The sequence below is a fragment of the Necator americanus genome, chromosome II, assembly GCF_031761385.1.
Source record: "Necator americanus strain Aroian chromosome II, whole genome shotgun sequence".
NCBI lineage: Eukaryota > Metazoa > Nematoda > Chromadorea > Rhabditida > Ancylostomatidae > Necator > Necator americanus.
The window spans coordinates 16127564-16149021 of NC_087372.1; the positions used below are offsets into that span (position 1 = coordinate 16127564).

General features: G+C 39.5%; 2 protein-coding genes across 4 annotated transcripts; one reads left to right on the top strand and one right to left on the bottom strand.

Annotated features, from left to right (window-relative positions):
• Positions 1-3357: 3357 nt before the first annotated feature.
• RB195_018017 (uncharacterized protein) lies at positions 3358-11058 on the bottom strand (the record flags this gene model as incomplete). The annotated part of the gene is made up of 4 exons (XM_064185251.1): positions 3358-3439; positions 9343-9464; positions 9517-9664; positions 10973-11058. The coding sequence occupies 4 exons, from the start codon at positions 11056-11058 to the stop codon at positions 3358-3360; spliced, it is 438 nt and encodes a 145-aa protein (XP_064041132.1).
• Positions 4969-12582, top strand: RB195_018018 (uncharacterized protein; the record flags this gene model as incomplete). Of its 3 annotated transcripts, XM_064185253.1 has the most annotated exons (4): positions 4969-5038; positions 6217-6294; positions 12311-12386; positions 12449-12542. In XM_064185253.1, the coding sequence occupies 4 exons, from the start codon at positions 4969-4971 to the stop codon at positions 12540-12542; spliced, it is 318 nt and encodes a 105-aa protein (XP_064041134.1). The 3 variants fall into 3 exon arrangements, with proteins under 3 accessions (XP_064041134.1, XP_064041133.1, XP_064041135.1); XM_064185254.1 differs by lacking the exon at positions 12311-12386 and having other exon boundaries at positions 12449-12582; XM_064185252.1 differs by lacking the exons at positions 4969-5038; positions 6217-6294 and adding an exon at positions 11489-11561.
• Positions 12583-21458: the final 8876 nt, after the last annotated feature.

A 21458-nucleotide genomic window follows, 5' to 3' on the forward strand; every position in this document is an offset into this window, starting at 1 on the left:
TCTCGTTTAGGATGTTGAACAATGTCAAAAGAGGCAATATAAAAAACATTAATTTTAGGCATCTACTCCAACTAACAAATATGTGGGCGATGGAACGATGGTGAAAAGTAACCTTCCCTCGCGATCACTGTTTGAGATAAAATAGTGGGAGTAGGTAAATAAAATCTTAGTAACTTATTCCTACTGTGGTAACCAAAGTGCATTTGGACAAAATAAGAAATGTCTTGAAAGAACAGTCTACAAAATGGGCATGAAAGGGCGAATTTTTAATTTGAGACCCAGTTACTTCGTAGCAAAACTAGTTGACAAAGAAACAAGACAGGAAAAGAAATAAACGAAATAGAAGACGATATTTGCTACAGACTCATGCCAGGACTACCTTCCTGTTTTCCCGTCTAGGCAGAAGTAAATGCATCTGAGAGAAGACACCGAAGACGTCGAAGATTACGTATTTTCGCTTCCTTAACTGCCTACTCGAGACCAACTGGCACAAGAAAACTGTGGTATAACAAAAGACCCCTAAAGTGACGCCTTATCAGGGACGACTGAGGAAATTTTTTTCTTAATGAAAATTGAAAATGAAAGAGGTGGATCACAATTAGTTGTTCTCTTGCCAGACAGTCAGAGACATGATTAGTAAGTGCGAGATTAAACAAGATGTTTTTGGACTGACCGAGACGAGACGCGCCATCCTGTCAAAATCAAAATATAAAACTGGAGAAGAACTCTTCTTAGAAACATTCGCCAGTAAAGGAGTTGGTGAACTTGGTGTCCTCATTCGCGTCAGCACGCATATGGCGAAGACTCTTTCGAACAACTGACTACCCTCATCGGACTGAGAATCTGAAGATCTAAATATCTTCGTCGCTTACTCTCTAACATAGCTCCCGCCAACAAGAATTAGGAGTAGATACCTCTTACATAGATTTGAAAAATCTCTACAAAGAATAATTATACTTTCTAGAAGGTAATAGTTAGTTATTTTAACGTCAAATTTGGTCCCAAAAGAATGCTCGAGGAAAGTCACATCGGAGTCCACGGCTTACAGTGGGATAAACAGGGGGAGAGACTTTCCTAGTTTATCATGACGGCTAAAAAAACCCATGGGAGCTCACATTTCTAGAAGCTCTCCTGGACGTGAGAGTCACCCGGAGGAAGGTACTGTAATGAAATTGATCACACCATCGTCAGTAGTACTTTTTGCCTGGTGGACGTCGCCGTTGCGTCAAAGTTCCATACGGGTTCTGCCCAACGCCTTTTCCTAGGGAAATTTTCTTTCACACGGAAGTTCTAAACCATTATTCCTTGAGATCTTTTCGCTGACTTTCGGGAAGACTAGCTGGCTTTTGGGAAGATTCCGCAATGGACAACATCGACGAGGAATCAGCTTGTTGATTTCATTCTCGTCTGCACGAGGAAGGGAGTTTTGAAACCTACATGATACTTCTATTCCCAGAAATCCTTGAACTAGTACGCCAGTGTGGAGCAGCGCTGTGAGGCAGCCAAGAACTCAGCTTCCTGCTCTTGTATTTCAATATGTCTAACAGCTACTGTGGACGATTTTGTAGCACTGAAATGGGCCTCATTCACATTCCACTGCAACTATGACTCGTTTCTTTTTGCATCAAATTTTGTGTTAAGAGGTTACAATGCGAAGTTCAGCAAAGGGTATTTCTAAAACGGCATTTTGATAAGCTCAACAAGGTATGGTAGAGCATTTTAGTAGTAGTTAAGTGTCCAGCTCAGCCACCAGGAAAACAGCTTTTCTACCGCAAACGTGGTGTGAAAAGTAGTACAGTGTTGTGACATTGTCGACGAACTACGTAGAAATTATAGTTCAGTTAAATGGAGAGAAGAAGATTCAGCATCATGTTTCATTTGTGTTGAATCCTTTATCTCATATCTATTCTTGCAATTTTCAAGACCTTTGTGCTTGTCTTGAATTCTCTACTCGTCACGATGAGCAACCAGCAGTGTAGCATTCCGATCTCAAAAGGAGAACGGCGGTGGTGTTACAATAATTGTGGTATGTAGACGCATCAAGAATGCATCTCGAGCATCTACTTTTCTCTGTGCTCTGAAGAAGGCGAGGCTGAAGGATCGATTTTACCTAACGCTGCCCGCAGAGTACAGAACCGCGCGGCGATTTTGAACTCTGCGGGCAGCCTAACCGATAAATCAATTGTATTCTTTCAATAACTTCAAGTGAAGCAAGAATTAGTTACTTCCCATTTCTGACCTTGCTTAGGCATCACCCCACGAGTCTGGAGTGGTACGGGTTTCAGGCGGGTGATGCCTATACAAGGTCGTAGATTGTGGGGAAGAAGGTGATTCCGTTCATCTCACCCTGCTTTAGTGTAAACGGACGACTCCGGAACATTGTTTCTCACAGCGACTTCTGTTGCAATGCGCAACCCTTGTGCCCCGCCCCGCCTGCGATTTCTCCGAATGGGTTTTCGACAAATCGCAGGGCGGAGGCGGCGCAAGAGGTGCAGCGTTGCAACAGATGGCGTCGTATAAAGCAGCATTCTGGAGGCGGCTGTTTGCAGTGACCTGTACCAGCTCAGATTCGTGGGGTGATGCATTTGAAAGAATTGCACTAAAAATGGGATCGTTATTTTAGTTCGAACCCTCAAAACATGAATGTGAGAGTGAAGGTAAAGGCGTCTTGTTGGCAGTGACATGTATGAAATCTAGGAAATGGATGTGAAGTCTTTTGAAATCTTTTTTTTACTGTAGTCATTTCATCCGAAGAATCCCAGCAGAAAAACACTTGGCCTATCTTTCGCCTTCTTTTGCTCGAAATGTAGGTTGTGTTTGGAGCGTTTGGAAATAAACTAAGAAACACAACTGGTAGATAAAACTACCTTTCCTGAGAAGTTTGTTAAAAAAAAAGGAATATGATTGTGCTCAAGTGAATTCATGTTTGATGGTAACTATGATGTTAGGCAATCGCGATCTCTTTCTCTTTTTGAGCAGCAGAAGGCGATGAAGTGAAGATCTTCATTGCTGCATTTGAGTACTTTTGTTTCAACAGAAATTTTTGACATGAAACAAACGGCGCCCTTAAGCCGAGTTCAAAAACTATATATATATATATATATATATATATTGAAAAAATTGATAAACAAATGTTCTGTACTATGTTTGTTATGACCCAATCTGGTTTCCAAATTTGTGATGTGACATAATGCCATTGTAAAAAGAATGATGTGATGTGACCATAGAATGGGTAGCGAAAGTGCTAAAAAACAGCAAATCTGGTATTAAACAACGATAGCGGACCAAGTACATCTTCCCCACAATTATATCACTGGTTCGTACCCTATTTTAGACACGAGTTATTTTTGGGTGCAGTTATTGCAGCACCAAGGAAACCAATGATACATTGTAGAGTATAGCCACATCACAAAGTTCTTCACCGTCTTCGTATTCACTCCTGCAGTAGTGTACATTCATAGCACTTAAAAAGTAAAATTTTGCTATTTGTTTTTTTTTTTTTTGTATTTTGTTTTTCTGGTGTGAAGTGGTTTTTTGATGCACATACTGTGCCTTTGATGTCTTATGTTGGGAAAAATGAATTTCTGTCACCACTCAGAAAAAAATAATTGATTTCGAAAAAATGCAAAGCAAAGACCCTGCGAAATAAAATTCTGCGCTTTTTCTGGGTTTTAGTAGAAGTTGACTCATACTACTTTTTGAATTTGAAAAGCTGAGATTGTAAAACTCTGGAAACTCTACAAGTGAAGTGGTTGAAGCACCACAATGTCAGATCACTCATTTGTATTCCAGAAAATCAACTGGAAAAAGCAGTGCTTCAACGCCAGGATAGAACAGTCTTTTTTTGCACTTCTAGTCTACGCGAATGGATAAGACGGAATGATCCTGGAAGTTATCTGTGTTGTCGAACTTTTTTCTTTGCCCATTCGTCTACGACATGTGTGCATCAGCCGAGATAAGGACTTGTAACCAACATGTTATCAGATATGCTGCTTGAACACAAACAATGTGTAAATGTTTATTTTTCTGCGTGAAACAAGGTTCATACAATCCTTTCTTATGCTGTCATATATATGGGTAGGAGTGATCCACGAAGTATGTACGCAATGACTAAAGAGCATGCTTACTTGCACGCCTATGGGTTCAGACCAAAATGCGAGATGAAATCCAATAAACTCCGTTATCCCTCACCCCGTCCAATTTTTCACGTAGGCAAGAGGATGAGCAAGCGCCAGCACTCTATTTCAGCATGAGTTCTTCGAGGAACATGACTCCTCTTAATCGCAGGCAGATGTCGGTTATTTGAAGCAGCTCACTACACTGTGAAGAACATCTACAACTTTGGGAACAGCTGTGGATGTATGCACCACCGTACACAAAGAGTTTTCGTGACAAAAGTGCAAACCTGAAATTTTTCCGTTGTATGTTGCAAGAAATCCTTTGAAATCCCTGTTGTCCAAATATCTAGTATCAACTATTTCTCAGTTGATACTTCAGTTCAGTTGCCTTAAATTTATTGCAAAACGTATTCTTTGATAACAATATCCTTATAAAACATAAAAAAAGGGCACAGCTTCCACCGTTTGAACAACAAATTGATTTTGTGTATATTCAACAAGACATAAAATAGCAATATTCGCTAGAAGAGGGACGAACAGAAATGAATGAGACAAAAACAGGAAAAAGTGAACAAAACGGGCTGAAAAGATATTATAGAACTAGAGATCTGTAAAGCCATCTGAGAACGGAAGAGGTTGTTGGTGAAGATCACAAAATGAGCCTGGTAATATGAAAGCTCGAGTATCGTTTCCTATATTAACGAAATGGTCGCTACATTATACAGCCCAATAAATAGCCTTCCAAAAAGAGCATAACTCAGTTTGTAAACCGGTATCAGCGAAAAGAAAACAAGTGGAGCCTGAAGCTCATGAAGAGTTGCCAAAACTCTTCTCTCCGAACTATTCAGACATGCAGCTAAGAAATGTCAATGGTTTGCCTCCGTATCCGTCGCCCGCTGAGATTTCGTTTCACGAGTGGGGTAGGTGCTGAGATCTTTCGGAAAGACTCAGAAGGATATCTGGAATGTGAAAGTTTGTAATGTGTAAAGTTACGAGTGTAGGTCTTTTTTTAGTCTATTCTCAGAAATAATTTTAAGAAACAACGCGTCTGGATTCCATTGCTATTACCTCTGCAAGCCTAACTAAACTTAATATTCCCATTATTTAAATCATTTTCTTCCAATCCATTCCCGGACAGTGGGATCAAAAAGTTCACGGTAGCGAACCCAGTTAACACAACAGCTGCGTTAGTCTCAGATAAGCAAATAATTGTGTCTGCCTTTAGCTGCTTCGAGGAAGGACCATCTGCTTTGTTGAAAGATTCTCTCCTCTTTTTGGAAATAAGCCCACTAGCGTTCGATGTTTGTATTATTTTAGCGTGAAATTTGCAGATTGAAGGTTCAGTGAATGTTTGGCTCTTCTTGAAGTCTTCAAAGACCTAAAAACTGACTCACTTTCTAATGATATTACTCGTTGAATGCTTTGCCACATCCTTAAGTAAAGCTTCGATAATCACTTAAGATAGTAAAAATAGAGAAATCAGGGGCAAGTCTTTTTTTGTGTGGAGAATTCGCTTACAGAAATCGGATGAATATTTGATCTTCACATGAAATATCGAACAATTAGCAGAGTGGAGCGATGAAGTTATCAGCTACCGACAACTAATGGTTCCTGCTGTACACCGAAAAATTCCTTTCGAGTACCAACAAAGTCTTCAATTTCTTACACCATCGTGAAAAACTTTAAGGCATTACACATTTATCAATATCAACTATTTATTTTATTTGAGATGATTAATTCAGATGGTAAAAGTATGGCCTGGAAACAATTTCGCCCACATCAGAGAACCGGCAAAAGGCGAAGGACTAAATCGATTACTGCTGCATCTGCTACTATTTAAAGCCAAGGGCTCCATCTAATATGAATAAACATCTAATATCGTTGATTAAAAATAGCTTTGTAAAAATGCAAAAATAGCTTTGTAAAAATAGCGTAGTAGAATTATAGATAAAATATGCAAATAGTAGTATAAAAGATATAATATAATTTACAGTAGGAATCTATATGTATTTTGCAACTAGAATCTCTGTAGGCTCTAGCTCTCTCATGAGAACCGCCGCCTAGAGAGCTGTATCGCTAAATCAACACTGTCGCGAAGATGTTCTCGGACACTCAAACCCTTGTCGCAGTACAGTACACTCGCTAATTCTTCGGCAAAAGGCGAAGACCGATGCAGGTATTTTCCGTCTCCTTTCATAACTCATATCAATTTGATCTGTACTATAAAATCTGCACACTATAGATTCGTGTGTGATCGATGTATCTATCGATTGAAGGCAACGTCGAGTCCGAGATAATTGCGCCCCAGGGATATATGATTTTTGACGTGAATATATTTTTCCATAAGCAAAATTATAGAAGCTGTACCTAGAATCATCCGAGGGTTGTCAAACTTGGCTCCCTCAATCAAAAGGGAGAAAAATTCCCTGGTAGTGTTTCAGTGAAGAAGCAAATCAGTTGGAACATCACATTTTCCAGTGACCGTAGAGTGAATTACCATAGCAAGAGGTCATTCATTGTAAATAACGATAATTCTTGCAGAACCAGTTTTTCCCTTGTCTCCTCCCTGTTGACATTGTCAATCTCCAGAGGTCTCCAGAAATGTAAAAACATCCCCGCTAAAAGATGCATTTCTAATCAACATTCTAATCATCCTCAACGAACATCAAAAGCTGTCACGTTAGAAGCAAACTACAAGTCAAATGTCGTGTCTGTGAAAATTCATCTTTACAGGGGACTAGGTCACGGCATTCGAATGGGATTAGCCCATGAGATGAAATGCTGAGAGAAGCGCTCTCGTTTGGAGAAACTGTGAGAGTTTCGAAATGAGGAAATCAAAGCTGATGTCTTGCACCAGATATATCGAATGGCGCATCACTACCGCCGACTAGAAACAGGATATACAGTGCCCTTTCTCATCCATTTAAATCCAGTCGGTTATGTGGCTATTCAAAAAAAGTGTAATAAATAAATACAAAAAAGCAACTAAGAGACAATAAATAAACTAAACAACGCCAATGTAATGTAACAAATAATACCTAAAATATATTTGAGATAAATAAGGTAAATTTGCGGCATCTACGAACGACGTGAAGTTTATTATGGCAGTGAACACTGAACATGATCGGGAATAAGTATTGCACCTCAGCGAGTTTTAATTGTAGACTGAAATAAACTTTTATAACTTGGTGTGAAAAAAATGAGGAGCACAGGCAAAGGTGTTCGACAGCGTAAACCTTGCTTGCTAGAGAAAAGTTTGCACTGTCGAACTAAAGCTAAATTAACGTTTTCAAAGAATCCTGAGTTTCTTTTCGGAAGTTACTTGGCAGCAAATGTTTCAGCTCTTTTCCAACTGATTTTTGACAGAGCCAAAAAGGCTAAAAGGAACGGAAAGAAGATCCCAATGGAAGAAGTCACATCCTATAGGATTTATCACATTAAAAAAAGTTTTATAGAGTGTGGGATGAGTTATTGGAATTCACACACATTTTGACGTCCAGCCAAAAATCTGACTTTTTGCACTTTGCTTCATTACGCGACCTGTAGAGAGGTGAAGAAAAAATCCACAGCTATACTTTGATAGGGTAACAACGAAAACATTTGACCGCAAAGTTCTATCTCTGCAGGTAGTCTGGCTCTTTCTGAAGAATTGAGAGAAAAAAACAAAAACTAAACCAGCAAACTAAAATCCGAAAATAGGACGATAACGTTCTGCTCAAGTACATGAAATCTGCTGTGAACACCGTCGTTCAGCAAGTTGTGCAGCCAACTTTGCAGGAATTTCGCTCCTTTCTGTGGATGCAGATCTCTTTTTTCGCATTCGAATGCCGCTGAAGTTCATTCTTTCGCGAAAAGTTTCATAGTTGTTCGATGAGAAATATCCTTATATAATTCTTTTACGCCGAATAAAGTAATCTGACACTAAATAGTCGTCCATATACTATCGGTGTCCCCGTAGAAGCATCTAAATATAAAATGAGGAAAAGCCACGCACATCTCTCATCTTATACATCTCACTTTATGTGCAATACCTTGACTAATTTGATTTGTAAGCATGTTGGTATTTCTCCGCAACCATGCGTCTGCTTGGTGCTTTTATACTCCTTTCAGCGTTCAGATTTCTCCTGCCATCTCTTTCCGAGCGGAATTTCGACTTTCCGGATACTTTATATATTGAGTTGGCCAGAACGGAAGAGTTATACAATTCATAATCATTTTCTAAAAATTGATGTTTTCAAATAGTTACACTGCATTTCAAAAAACTGCTTTCTCTCATTATCTTCACTGTTTTTTCAAGTTGTTTATGACGTACTATTGTTAATTGCATTGTTAGACGGTCTTTCCTCATACGAAAAGTGTGTGGCATGTGCTGGTAGTCACCCGTTTAAAACTCATCTGTCAAACCCAGTATTTTCTTTTTCTTCTCTTCTTCTCTCTTCTTCTTTTCTCCTCTCATCCCTCCTTTGCCTTCACATTCCCCTTTTTCCTTTCCCTTCGCGTTAAGTGAATTAGCACGAAAGTCTAATCATTTGTATTTCTTGTTATCTTGAATGAATAGCGACACACAATCCAACAGTTCAATATGATTTGACCAAACAATTGAAATCATTAGAGCGAACCCGTACATAAGCATCAGTAGACAGTGTGAGAGGCGCACTGTTTGTAGCCATTCAACCCGCAGATCTCGTAGGCAAACCCAGTTAGAGGGAAGCATGCTCATTTTCCCATGATTACGAGAGATTGGGAATATTAACTGGTTAACGATGTTTTTGGGTATGTTTTGTTTGTTGGTTTTTCATTAAAAAAGAAAAGGGCGTAGACAACACAACTTTTTCCAAAACTTTCAGCCAATCCAGGAATTCGTAGCGACATGGCCTCGCTGATTTCTACACCTCTTATGCGTGGAATGAAGAGCTTCATGAAAAAAGTGTTGAAAACTGTTTGCATTCGTGCTGTGGTATCGCGTGACGGCGCCTGAGTGTTGTGAGGATCGAATCAAATATTGTAGGCGCCATAGACGTTCAAGCGGGTGCATTGATTGGGCACTGGAAGAGGGTGAGTGTGCAAGGAATGAGCGTTTTTTGCCGCGGACGCGCCGAGTTCATCCGGTTGAACAAATCGGGCGAAAGATATTTGTTCTCCCAATGTAGTTTTTTCAAAGTTTCTTTAATTGCCTCATGCAGTATCAGATAAAGACTGAACAAGAACGTGGTGAAGGACCTACCTCCGCAGCCTTCCAGTAAAGCTAGATTGCGACTTTGGAGGTGCAGAAGACCGAAGATAACAAGAGTAGTTGACGCCCGTATTGCCTTGGTCCGTATGGATACGGAAGAATTCTCGTAGGGCCTAAATCAGAGATTGTTCTGGGAGTTTTGAGGAGAAGATGAGGAGGTTTCACCTTCTTGAAACCAGGCATTCCGTAAGCGTAGATGAGAGGATTCAGCGCACAGCTCATGTGGGACAAAACCACAGCCCACAACGTCATCGCGGCGATAGAGAACTCCGGCCAGAAGTAGTCTATAGAGTTGATGATGTAAAGTGGGTACCTGAAACACTTCCCGTTATTGTGCCCCAACACAATCTAAAAGAACGATCCCTGCTCTGCGGCTTGGGGCTGTTTTGGTGCTCCATCTATGTAAACTGAGGCCTAATTTGGTTGCATATCAGCACTGAAAATATAATAACCCATGCTTTAATATAACAAACATAGCAGCAGGTAAAAAGTTCCCATATATTTCAGTTTTGAAGCGTTTTCGTTATTTCCGTACAAATCCGTAACTTTACGCAAGCCACTATTAATTGATCACGCTTTTTCTGACGCGGACAACTTCTAGGTGCCCCGGGAAGTAATTAGTCTAATTAGGGAAGCTGCATCAATTATGGAGAACTGCAAAGCTTGACTCCGTTGAACTGCAGGAAACGTCACCATAGAAAAATCAGGAATTGTTAGAAAGCGCAAACATTTCGGTACAAGTGTCACAAACTTCTTGTCATCTAAAAATTCCATGAATTAATTTTGGAAAAGAAAAGAATTTCTCTGAATTTTTGGGAAGAGCGCTCTTTACCGCCTCCGTTCCTGGTTCCTCTCACATAATTTTATAAATGTTCAGCACAGAAATATTCAGAATGTAACGTTTAATAACGCTCAAGAAAGTAAACAGGAATAAAAGAAACAATGTGCACAGAGTTGAAGAAAATAGCATCATGCTGTTGATTTTACTATGTTTTCCAACAGTGTCATTTAGTTGCAAGACGGATTTACACTGTTTTCGCTATTTACATGGTCATATTTTTGTCACATGACTAGCTTTTATTCTTCTAACTCATCAAAACTTCGCACAGCTTCTCTATTTGGACGACTTGAGCGAAAAGTAGAAGTTTCTTGATACACCGTCTTTGATTGCACGATCTTCAGTAGCATGAGGTTTTTCTCGTTGCAAAAGGAAGCGGCGAAACGAACCGGCTTCCGAATTTTAGCTAAACTTACTATATTTCATTTAAAGGAGCGAAACGTGTTTTCTGTGCACGAATTTTAGCCCTCTGCGGCTCAAGAACAACAAACCACTACATGACTGACCAGCATATTCCATAGGAGACGACAAGTATGAGCAAAATACGAATCAGCTTCCTCCTTCCCTGCAGCCGGCGGTCCCTTTCACTTTTCCTCAGCAAAAATTTGATCTGCACAGAAAGTGTTTTGTTCAAAACAATCATGATTTTGTGCGTAGCTATAAAACGTAACGTTGGAGTTTCTTACCTGGATCTCCTCTTTCCTTATTCGGCTATAGATGCTCACATAACAAAAAACTATGAGAATCGTTGGCGCCAAAATTGTTCCCACAAAAATTACGTACACGAGGTAACGATAATCCACGACTTTCGTGAAGTAACACATGTCGTCCGCTGCGTGAAAAGCTGACTCTGTCCTGGAAATCTTCATATGCAGCAAAACAAAAAGCTGAGGGCGTTCACGCAATCCTGACTACAACTGTGGCTACAACCTAACCTTATTTTTTCCTGGGAAGAAAAAAATGTCTTCAATTTCATGTTATGCTATGTTGCCTTTAAGCATTAAATGAACCTTTATTGGACGAAATTGCGCAGGCTCTGGTTTTTTTTTGTTTTGAAAAAAAGACGATATACTTCAGTTTTGCTTTGTGAACTGGAAAAACTGATGCCGGAACGTTAGGTTTTTTATTGTTTTCACCTCTTTACAGCTGCTGCTTTCATCCCTCCTGAAATCCCTCCTACAGCAGGCAGAGTCGCATGTGTAGTTTCCATTTATTTATTCGTAATTTCCATTTATCATGATCTGATCGACTTCCTCCAAAGTCAATTTTAAAAAGTAGTTTAACAAATATTCATTCTTCATGTCAACAGTTGGCCCCTGTAGTGTTACAGAAAATTCGAAGTTTCTTAGTTTCTTCCCAATACTTAATTCATGTAAGTGAATGCATCAAAATTGTTTGCTGAATTGTGTGATAATATTATTTCAACAAAGACAAGGAGAGAAGTTTGGCTGAGATATCGGATTTCCTTAGCTCGATGAGGGACGCTTAAAAATAGAAGGCGTTTCTGACAATCTTTTGCATCAAAACAATATCTGGAGCTGTATAAAACTGGATTATTTGCACTGAACGCCGAGCATGTGGGGACTATAAAATACAAACACAAGTTTGTTTTCAGGTCCCGTTAAGAGCTGGTCCACGACCATTGCACATCCCCATAACGTTCTGGAGTGTGTTGAAAAAAATCCTCATAAAGGGGAATGAATCAGGCGGAAAATTTCGGCTGGTGGTGCCAAATTGATTTACTAGCAGAAACTTCGTTTTTCTTTTTCGAACAGCCTCATGCTTTGTGTAAGAAATGCTTTTGTGTAGGAAATTCTTTTGTGTAGGAAATCTGAAATATGCGGTTGAAACCGGACGGCTGGCTATGGTACTGCTCAAAAAACGATCATTTCGTGGTGAACTGGTTTGACCTCCACGTTTAGGACATCAACCTGTCATTGAAAGTGACAATAAAGACTGGTTATGTAGCTCAAAAATAACTGTAAAGTTGCCTCCAACATTTGTCTCCAAAAAAAGAATGGAAATGAAAGAAGTGTTTCGACGCATACACGACATCTGATTCGCCCAATATTTCCACTTTTTCACATTTGATCTCGAATCATTCCCCCATGGATCGTTAAGGGCCGGGCAGCGTAGCTGAACTTTACATGGCAACGCCTGGGGTGCAGAGAGAAGAGTTTAATCAAATTTTCAACGAGTTTGTTGATCTTTCTCGCTTTTATAGCTATCTCATTGAATCCGTTTCCAATTATGTTTCAGAGCACGTTCATCGACATCGCAATTACAATGGGAACGAAATGTTTGGACATATTGTTGGCTATCTTTGTATTTATGGAAAAAAAAGCTCGAATAATTGGTCGGGGAGTGGACTTGATGACGACGACATCCTCTGATATCACTTCCGTAATTCTATTCCACATCTTGACTACTCCTCATCAAAAATCAGGAAGTGAGCCTTGCTATAGTTATTAGTGTTAAAAGTTTATCGATTTTTAAATGTATCTTTTTCTGAAGATAAAACGTTTATCAGTAGTTGCCCGTAAGACCGAAATAAAAGCTTTCAACAGTGTCTGAGAGATTCAGATTTCTTTTATTTTGAAGCATTCAGCTATTCAAATATCACGCGAAAATTAAATGTAGCAGGAATCCAAACAGTATGACTTCCAGGAACTTATCTGCACAGAAACCTTTCGTCACATGTTTCTAAGCCAAGCAGCGATCATATCAAACGAGCTTACGAGGATAAGTCTTCGACAGACTTTTAGGTGTCCCGACAGAGGATCTCGTCCGCGACTGAGGAAAGTTCTCTTCTTTTCACGTCCACGCTGTCAAAAAAGGCTTTTCCACTATGATCTCCGATCTCTAGTGCAACTCTTGTTTTTTGAACATTTCATATCATCAATAGCCTGATATTAACTCTTACGTCATCTCGAAGGTAATGCTTTTTTCTATCATTCCTTTATTTTGTAAAATTAGGATAAGCAGAACTGTTACGACTCAAGACATTTTTTCTTTCAGTTTCTAAGAAACTCTTTGATTTCTCTAGTAGAATATGATTGCCCCTCACCCGCACAGAAAAATTATTTGTTAGTTTATTTCGTTTAATTTTATTATTACTTATTATAATTTTATTATTACTTGTTATTGTTATTACTTATTAATTTTATTATTACTTGTTATTCTATTATCATTATTTAAGATTGTTTTATGTTATTATTGATTATTATTGATATTATTGATTATATTAGATTTCCAAAATTTTCGAAAATTTATAAATGTCTGAGTATTTCCAAAAATATGATCTTTCTCATCGGTTATTAATTATTAATGATGGAAGCAAAGAGATGATTAAACCATTTCAATTTAACGAAATTAGACAAAAAAAATCCCATCATAGACCGAAAAAATAGGTTGAATTTTGAAAAGATAGAAAATACCATGCAATACACACGTGCGAAATCTTCTATGATGCAACGATGTACGCTGAAGTGGCAATCCGTGTGCAAGGCTCCACGGCGTACCCTTTGCCTTCGATCAAGTGTCTGTGGCTTTTTTGCCGCAAAAATTATTTCTACTTCAGCTTTCCTGTGAACTTTGGGTGCTGGTTTTTTCACCAATGTGTGCGTTTGGAAGCATTCATGAATCGAAACACCCTTTGCAAATCCGGGAATCAGTGGTGTCATTTCGTCCAACGAGACTACTCTTCACGACCAAGGATTAAGGGAATGCAATGTGGAGAGAAGTAGATTTGTAGCGAAGTTACTCGATAAAACAACTGTCTGCATTCGCACAAGTAAGAAAGACTATTTATGTGGTTTCGCGTCGCCAATTCTATGTAAGAATTGTTTTTTTGTAAACTAAGGCTTCGAGTTCTCGTATGCATCAAATAGATGTTCACCATCGAACGGAATTATTCGACTTATGCAGCGCTTGTAGAGCGGTTAGCCAATAGTAGAGATTTAGTGTAAAAAACGTTTCTCTATTCAATTTACCCAGAAAAAGAGAACATAATTCACAAAGCACGAAGATGGGCTGCTATCGCAAGCACCTCACTTCATTCCAAGGTCGGGAGTATGGGCAAGTACGAACACAAGTTTGTGATGAGACTTCTTCGATTTTAAGGATCTAGAGGGCTTAAAAGGAAACACACCAGTGCACTTATACTTACAAATAGGAGAGTATAATTATTATTTAAGCATTCCCCATTTTATGTATCGGGCCAAAGTTTTGAAACGGCAGTGTTCCACTTGTGAGTTATGATAATTTGGAAGACGAGGAAGTCAAAAAAAGGAAAAGTCTGTAGAAATTTCGACAAAATCGCCGTCCCAAAATCTTATGCAGATGTAGTTTGTGAACCTGCGAGCAAACGTGCTCGCCTCCTACTTTCTAAGCTGCCTTTTCCTATGATTTGCGAACAAACGACCGTTTCGTTGAATTAATTGTATAGCAGTCGCTGTCAAAATGTACACGACGGCTGTTACACCGTTAATCTGAAGACGCTTTCTGCTAATCGCGACATTAATGCATAGATGAGTTGGTCGGAACTGCTTTTTACGGCATTTCCGTATCTTCAGTACCTTGTCAACTGTGGCTATAAACAGGATTGATGGACTTAGGCAATTCCAGGTAAGTGTGCAGAAAAAAGCTTTAAAAATTTTGTTTCAGTGGCTTCTCCTTCTTTTTCGAATGCAAATCGTGATTTTTTTCTCAGCAGCTGCGTTTGCAACGGAATCCTGCACTTCTGAACATGTCTACGAAAGAGCAGAGAAAGGTGGATTTCTTGTAGTCGCTAACGCTGCGCTTGGTGTTTATTTTGCACGGATTTCGATGATCCTCGCGCTCCGCTCTGCCGCTCTCCGATTAATTGCTACTACCCACTACACGGCTTTAATAAAGACCAGCGATCGCAGCAACTATAGGTTTGAGTTCCTTCCTTCGTCAACTTGGTGGACAGGATGGGGGACTCACGACCGGTTGTGTTTTTGATTTCTATAAAAAATAAGAGCTTTATAAGAGTATGAAAAACGACAACTGAAAGAACGAAACATTGTCCGCTACTAGCACATTATTTCTCCACCCCGTAGCACATCGGTCACTCCTAGTTGTACTCTCAGACATTGGGTTCAACTCGGTCAAGAGGACTCCTTTTGATAAGGAAATAGGCTTCCGTCTTGTGTATTGACTCTCTCGCCTTGCTCGTCTGCCAATTTCCGGCCGAGTTCGTGACAAACGTGATGATGCAGCCGAGGATACTTCCACGATGTTAATCGAACCCTCTACACAGTATTCCTGGACGCGTTACTTCCCCTCCATCAAAGCTCCACAACGAAATATGGACATGTTTCAGCCTCTACTAGACAGGTTGTCCTCTGCATATGGAGTTCACTGGACGAAAGGAGAAGAAAAATTGGCAAAGATCCTTTAGCGACATATATTTTCCCTGTAAGTCTAAGTCAAACAAATTCAATGGTGGGAAGGGGTTACGTGAAATCGGCCAACAAATACTTCTTATGTTGACAGGAATCTGCATGCTACACTGCATGCTTCTTAACAAAAGGCAATAATGAGTGAGGCGCAATGTTCAACCTAAGAATTCCATTCGTCGTAATCATTTCCTATTCAGAAAAGATAGTTTGTCGCAATTCATAGGATACCTCATGAGTAAAATGGATGAGTTACTACCTAAGGTTTTCTCGTTTTCTTTTTTCAGCCGACTGTTTCTTCCGTAAAAACTGCAGTCAATCAGTGTTTGCTGAGTAACAAGCTTACTGCAATCTATTGCATGCTAAAATTAACTAGATGTGACACACACACTGCACAATCGGACTACACAACTACAACTGACAGCTAGTTCTGCTTGATGATATACATATTTACAGCGCCCATGGATACCATGAATAAACAATTCAGTGATGTCGTGTTTAGTTTTTTTCCTTGCATGCATCTACGCGTAGGGTATATGCAATGGTGACAATAATCTATCTCATTGAGATGGAATAGAAATTGTGAATACTCACTCAGCAAAGCCGAAGAAATTGAAGAGAGGCATCACGGCAATGAATGTCCCGGACACCCAGCATAATGCTATTAAGAACACAGCTCGCGAGTGCCTAAACTATGAGATGAGCCTTAGATCACATTTAAAGAAAGTGTTACTTAAAAAGGTGAAGACTTAATCATTTGTCTTTATCCATAGCAAGACTTTTTTATCTGTTTTTGCAACAAAAAGTTTTCTATGTGTAAACGCTGTTGCTATGTACCATTAACTATGAATACGGATGATGAGAAAGCCAGTCAGCATGAGTTTGCAACTGATCAGCACTTTACTGCGGCCTTGGGTGTGAGGGTCAGGTGGTCCACGAGTATTTATGCATTACAGTCAATAACCGCTTGTAGCAATAGAGGATAATATAAAATGGATTTTTAACTGCTAACTGGAACACGACCGTGATGAAGTGGAAATCATTTTCAGAGAAAAAAATCTAAAGTTGTCGTAATTATAAGTCAGACCCTCTTTACGAACATAAGAAACAAATCCTAAGAGGATACGACACTTCATCTTTTTTTGCCTCAGAGTTCTTAGCACTCAAAGTGTAGTTGAAAGCGGTATCGGAAATGTCGTTTTTTTAGAGTGTGTCAACATTTAGTCAGTACCTTCCGCCCCTTTTGTTCGCGAAAGGTCGCTGAAGGAAGACATTTTGTACGTAGAAGCGACTACTTGGGTTACTACTATTTATGTTCCAGGGACAAATTTCTTTCACAAAAATCTCCTATCGAAATATCCATATGCTTATTTAAAAAATGTCAAGCCCAAGTCTACAAAATTTGCATAGTATTACATTTTCCGAGAGGTAGGAATGCAAAAAAAACAGAGAAAAATCATTTGGGCAATAAACACCTCATGCAGCCCAATATAAACTGGCTTACATAAATGTCCATGAATGTGTTCAAAAAAAATTTTGATCTGAAAGTTGAAATTTGATATTGTACTGTACTGAAGTTCTGATGGAAGAAAAAATGACATTGTGTTCTTAGCGCAGCACTATTTCACTCGCTTTCCAATAACGGGACTAGTTAGGGGTAGTAGTACAGTACAACACTAATCAGTGCATCAGTACACTATTCAGCTAATGCTTTTTAAAGAAAAAGTAGAGCTTTTGTGCCTGATGGAAGTGACGACAATGTGTGAGAACTAAGTATATTTGAAGCCATACGAAAAAAATCTATAAAATCTATTAAAAAAAATATATCTACTAGTACAGCAACGGGTGACTACACCACTCAACGAACATAACCATCCTGGTTGCTGTACAATGTTAATTTGATGAAGAATCTTCAAAGCGAACACACCTAGTTACATAATTAGCAGTGCACTTTGATACTTCATCGTCCTGGGTATATGCTAGTTGTTACCTGTCGTAATTCACTTTCAGAAAACTTGAACCAACTCGAAACTCCGTAATTTTGGATTGCTAGCTTAATTATTCCACGCGGAGCACAGAAAATGGCTGCTTTCACGGGTATGCTTGCTTCATTGGGTTTGTTTGCAAAGACATCGTCATGCGTCGTTCTGTGAGATTCACACAGCTTCCATATGAATTCTGGTCCAATCTTTTAGGTTTCACACGGGTGTTGTGTGGATTTTTAAGTGGAAAAAGGGTCAGACGAGGAAACGATTTCCTCAGCGAGGTGAGAGTGAAGTGAGAAAGGAGAGATGCATGTTAATTACCTCGATCGAAACAACTGATCCCTGCAGCATATTGTCACATATTTGTCGACAGCTATGGCCAACATATGAAACGTCGAGATTGTACATAAAATACAGAGAATGAGATGAACAAAGAGACATCCATAGAACGATTTTGGTCGTCTTGTCAACACTGAGATGACTGTGACTGGAATACCAAGGCAACCTGGAAAATTTTGTGGAACATCAGTAATGTTCGGAATAAAAATAAAACTAACCAGCTAAAAAATCTGTAAGCGCTAATGAAAAGATGTAAGTGTTAGTAACGGTCCGTACATCTTTCTTCCTAACATAGACGTAGAGAACAAGTAGGTTCGATAAAGAAATATGAACGGAAAGAAGTAATTCAGCCACTGCATAGACAAGCAGGTAGTCCATATGGCAGTTCTACTAAGCCACGCCCTCCCTACCCCCAGCGCGGAATACAACCTGGTCTCATTTCATGTCTCTATCGCAGATGTGCAATTCTGCTGCGGAAATCACTTCGAAACTGGGAATTCGTAGAAGAACAAGGTAGCTTTTTTCTTAAGCCGCTCATTATTACGAAGAACTGCTTTCGCGTAATGTGCTGATGCTAAATTTTTCGCGTAAGCATTAGTGTTCTCAAAGCAAATGAAGCACATTCACTAGGCGTCTCTTCTTTTTCTCTTGCAACCGGGTGTGAGTCGAGGATAATCGCTTACTTCTCTGTTTCAAGTCAACTGGCTGGTGTTCTGGTTACTATCATATCGTCAAATCTATGAGGAAAGATGAGACGATTTGCAAAAAAATGCTTTTTGAGAACGATCAAGGAACAGCTGGTAGTATTCTATATTCTAATTGAATACTAACAGGAGGAGAGAAGAGCTCCACACCGAAAATACTCATTCACAAGTCGTAATTGCAAAAACTGAAGACAAAATCCAATTCCGCAAGTGAAATCTCATTCAGATAACAATTCTGAACGTGCTTAGGAGCTTTTGGAGAAGAAGTATGTACATATCCATTTACATACTAATGTTGTGCAGCTCAGACAATAGTTTTGAAACATCTCAACACGGTTTCCAGTACTTCGTGCAGAGGTATTTCACCGACCGATTGATTTGAATTTCGCCTTTTTTTCTGCAAACATTTCAGAAGTGGATTTTATATGCAAAGTTCATAAGAGACCACTTCAACCACTCAGTCAATCACGTCAGATTTGTGTCACACCAAACTTAAAGGAAGAATGTTGCTATTAGCTACAATAACGAGTCATATGCAAGTTTTAAATCAGTTTACAGGAAAAAGATTGAAACCCTTTTACCTTTTGCTGATGATGCTGTCACTTCTGGTAATACTGGGCCAGTCATTAAAAAATAAAGAGAAACATTACAAGTATAGACCAGGAAACCTTTAAAAAGTAACAAACTGCTAACAGCAACAAAAGTTGTGAAAGAAGCATTCCATGGTTTTTACTTACCACTTTTCACTGCGTTAAAGGCATCACCCCACGAATCTGAGGTGTTGCGGATTTCACGTGGAGTATTTGTACACGGGATAGTAGATTACGGAGAGTGGAGTGATTCCACTTCTTCCTAGTTGCCGCAGAAAACGGCCCGGAAGATGCGCGCGTGCACAAGGCAGGCGCGCTCCAATCTAACTCCTTGTGGGAAAAAGTACGCCGGAACGCTCGAAGCCGTATTTTCCGGGCCGTTTCCTACGGCAATTAGGAAGAAATGGACGGAATCACCCTTCTCTCAGTAATCTGCGATCCCGTATACGAATACACCACAGCAAATCTGTGCCACCCCAGATTCGTGGAGTGATGCCTTTAAATTGGGGATTCAAGGGAAATTAATACAGTTCTTAGGAAAACGCATCTAATTTCCTGTAGCGAATCTTTGAGAAATAGGTCCACGTTTAAGTAACGTGTTCGAGAAAGTCCTAGATTTTTTGTTCCCGAGAAAAAATGAAGGTGCTCAGCTTTTCATTGAACCTTGTTCTGTGGAAATTCTGCTTATACATTTTTAACTGTGCTGTACATGCCGTCACTGTTATACCCCCGACAAGTCTGGCACCAAATTATCGAAAAGCGAGGGAAAAAAGGCTTGATTTGCACTAGTACGGTTTCAAATCATCGACCACCACGATACCTGCCTTTGCTGGCCGTTTCTTGCTTTCAGATGAGTCTGGTACCAACTGGTCGACCTCGGATGAATGAAAAAGTTGGTTGCGCTCCGACAATTTCGAGTCATCGATCCTGCATAATCTTATCACGGACCGAAGAAAGGCTTGGTCGGCAAAAGCTGTCCGAACCATTGTCAGTGCAAACGCATGTAGTGGTGACCTCTCACCACTGTGCCACTCCGTCTGTTATTCCAAGTAAACCTTCTAATTTTTGACTGATTGAGCCGGTTTCGGTGTACGTAGTAGTCCTTCACTTTCAACTATAACAACTATAACTATACCTTTTGTTTAACTACGGCGACATGTAGCCCTGAAGAAATGAATAACTTTCGGAAAGATGAAAGAAGAAAAATTGTTGGGAGCACTTCAACATGTGTCGTGAGTTGAGTAAGCGGAGTATGCCAGAGAAGCTTCGCGAAACTCCCGAGAAGGACGCAGCAACTTCACCATGTGAAGTTTCCAACACCTCTGTATTACGAAACTTCCAGAACACATTACAATCAAACAATCACAATTTCATATCCGAACCATTTCTTTAAGTAAGCTTTAGTGAAACAACACATCCCAGGCATATTACTCAAGCGAACAAACAGATGCACTGTTGCAAACAACTGCAGTAGGCGACGAGTGAAGAATTTCAAAAAGAAGAGGGATTATGTGAATTCTCAAAAAGCGAAGTTTCCATGAACGCAGCAGTGGAAATTGTAGGAAGTGAACTGTTTTGCCGCACGTCATCTTGTTTACTTGCTGAAACAAGAATGCTGCCGAAGTCCCCGTATATGCTATTAGAGGGGACTGAGATGTGAATTTTGGTCGTTGATTTACAACTATCTTTCTCTTAAGAGAAATAAACACTGAAATCATAGCGTTATAAGTGTTCTGTGGAACTCTAGAGTTCTAGAAATGTCAAAGTGAAAATTTATAAAGTTTCATTTGTCATTAGTGATATAATACAACCTGTTCTAGAAAGTCCAATTTTATGACAAAACTTCTGGTTACACTTCGTTTATGCATTTCTGGACATAAACAAGCTACTATTATAGTCAGTCAGTTGCTCCGACAAAAATCGATTCATGATCTTTTGATTTAATCAAGGCATTTCTATCGTCAAATTGAACCAACCTAGTGCCTATCCATCCTGAGCATTCCCATATTAATTTATAAGAATTATTTGGCAATATGCTGAGGAATGACGCAAGTTATCCGTTCGGAAGGATTAGATGGATTCTGCTAGATAACTTCCATTTTTCACATTCTTTTGCTCAGATCGGTACGGCAATTTTGAGTGATGGTAGTTCTGAAATCTCAAGAATGCCGCCAGTGGATTTTGTAGGGCTCGAAAGGCAGACCCTTGAACGTGGAAATTTTGAAGGA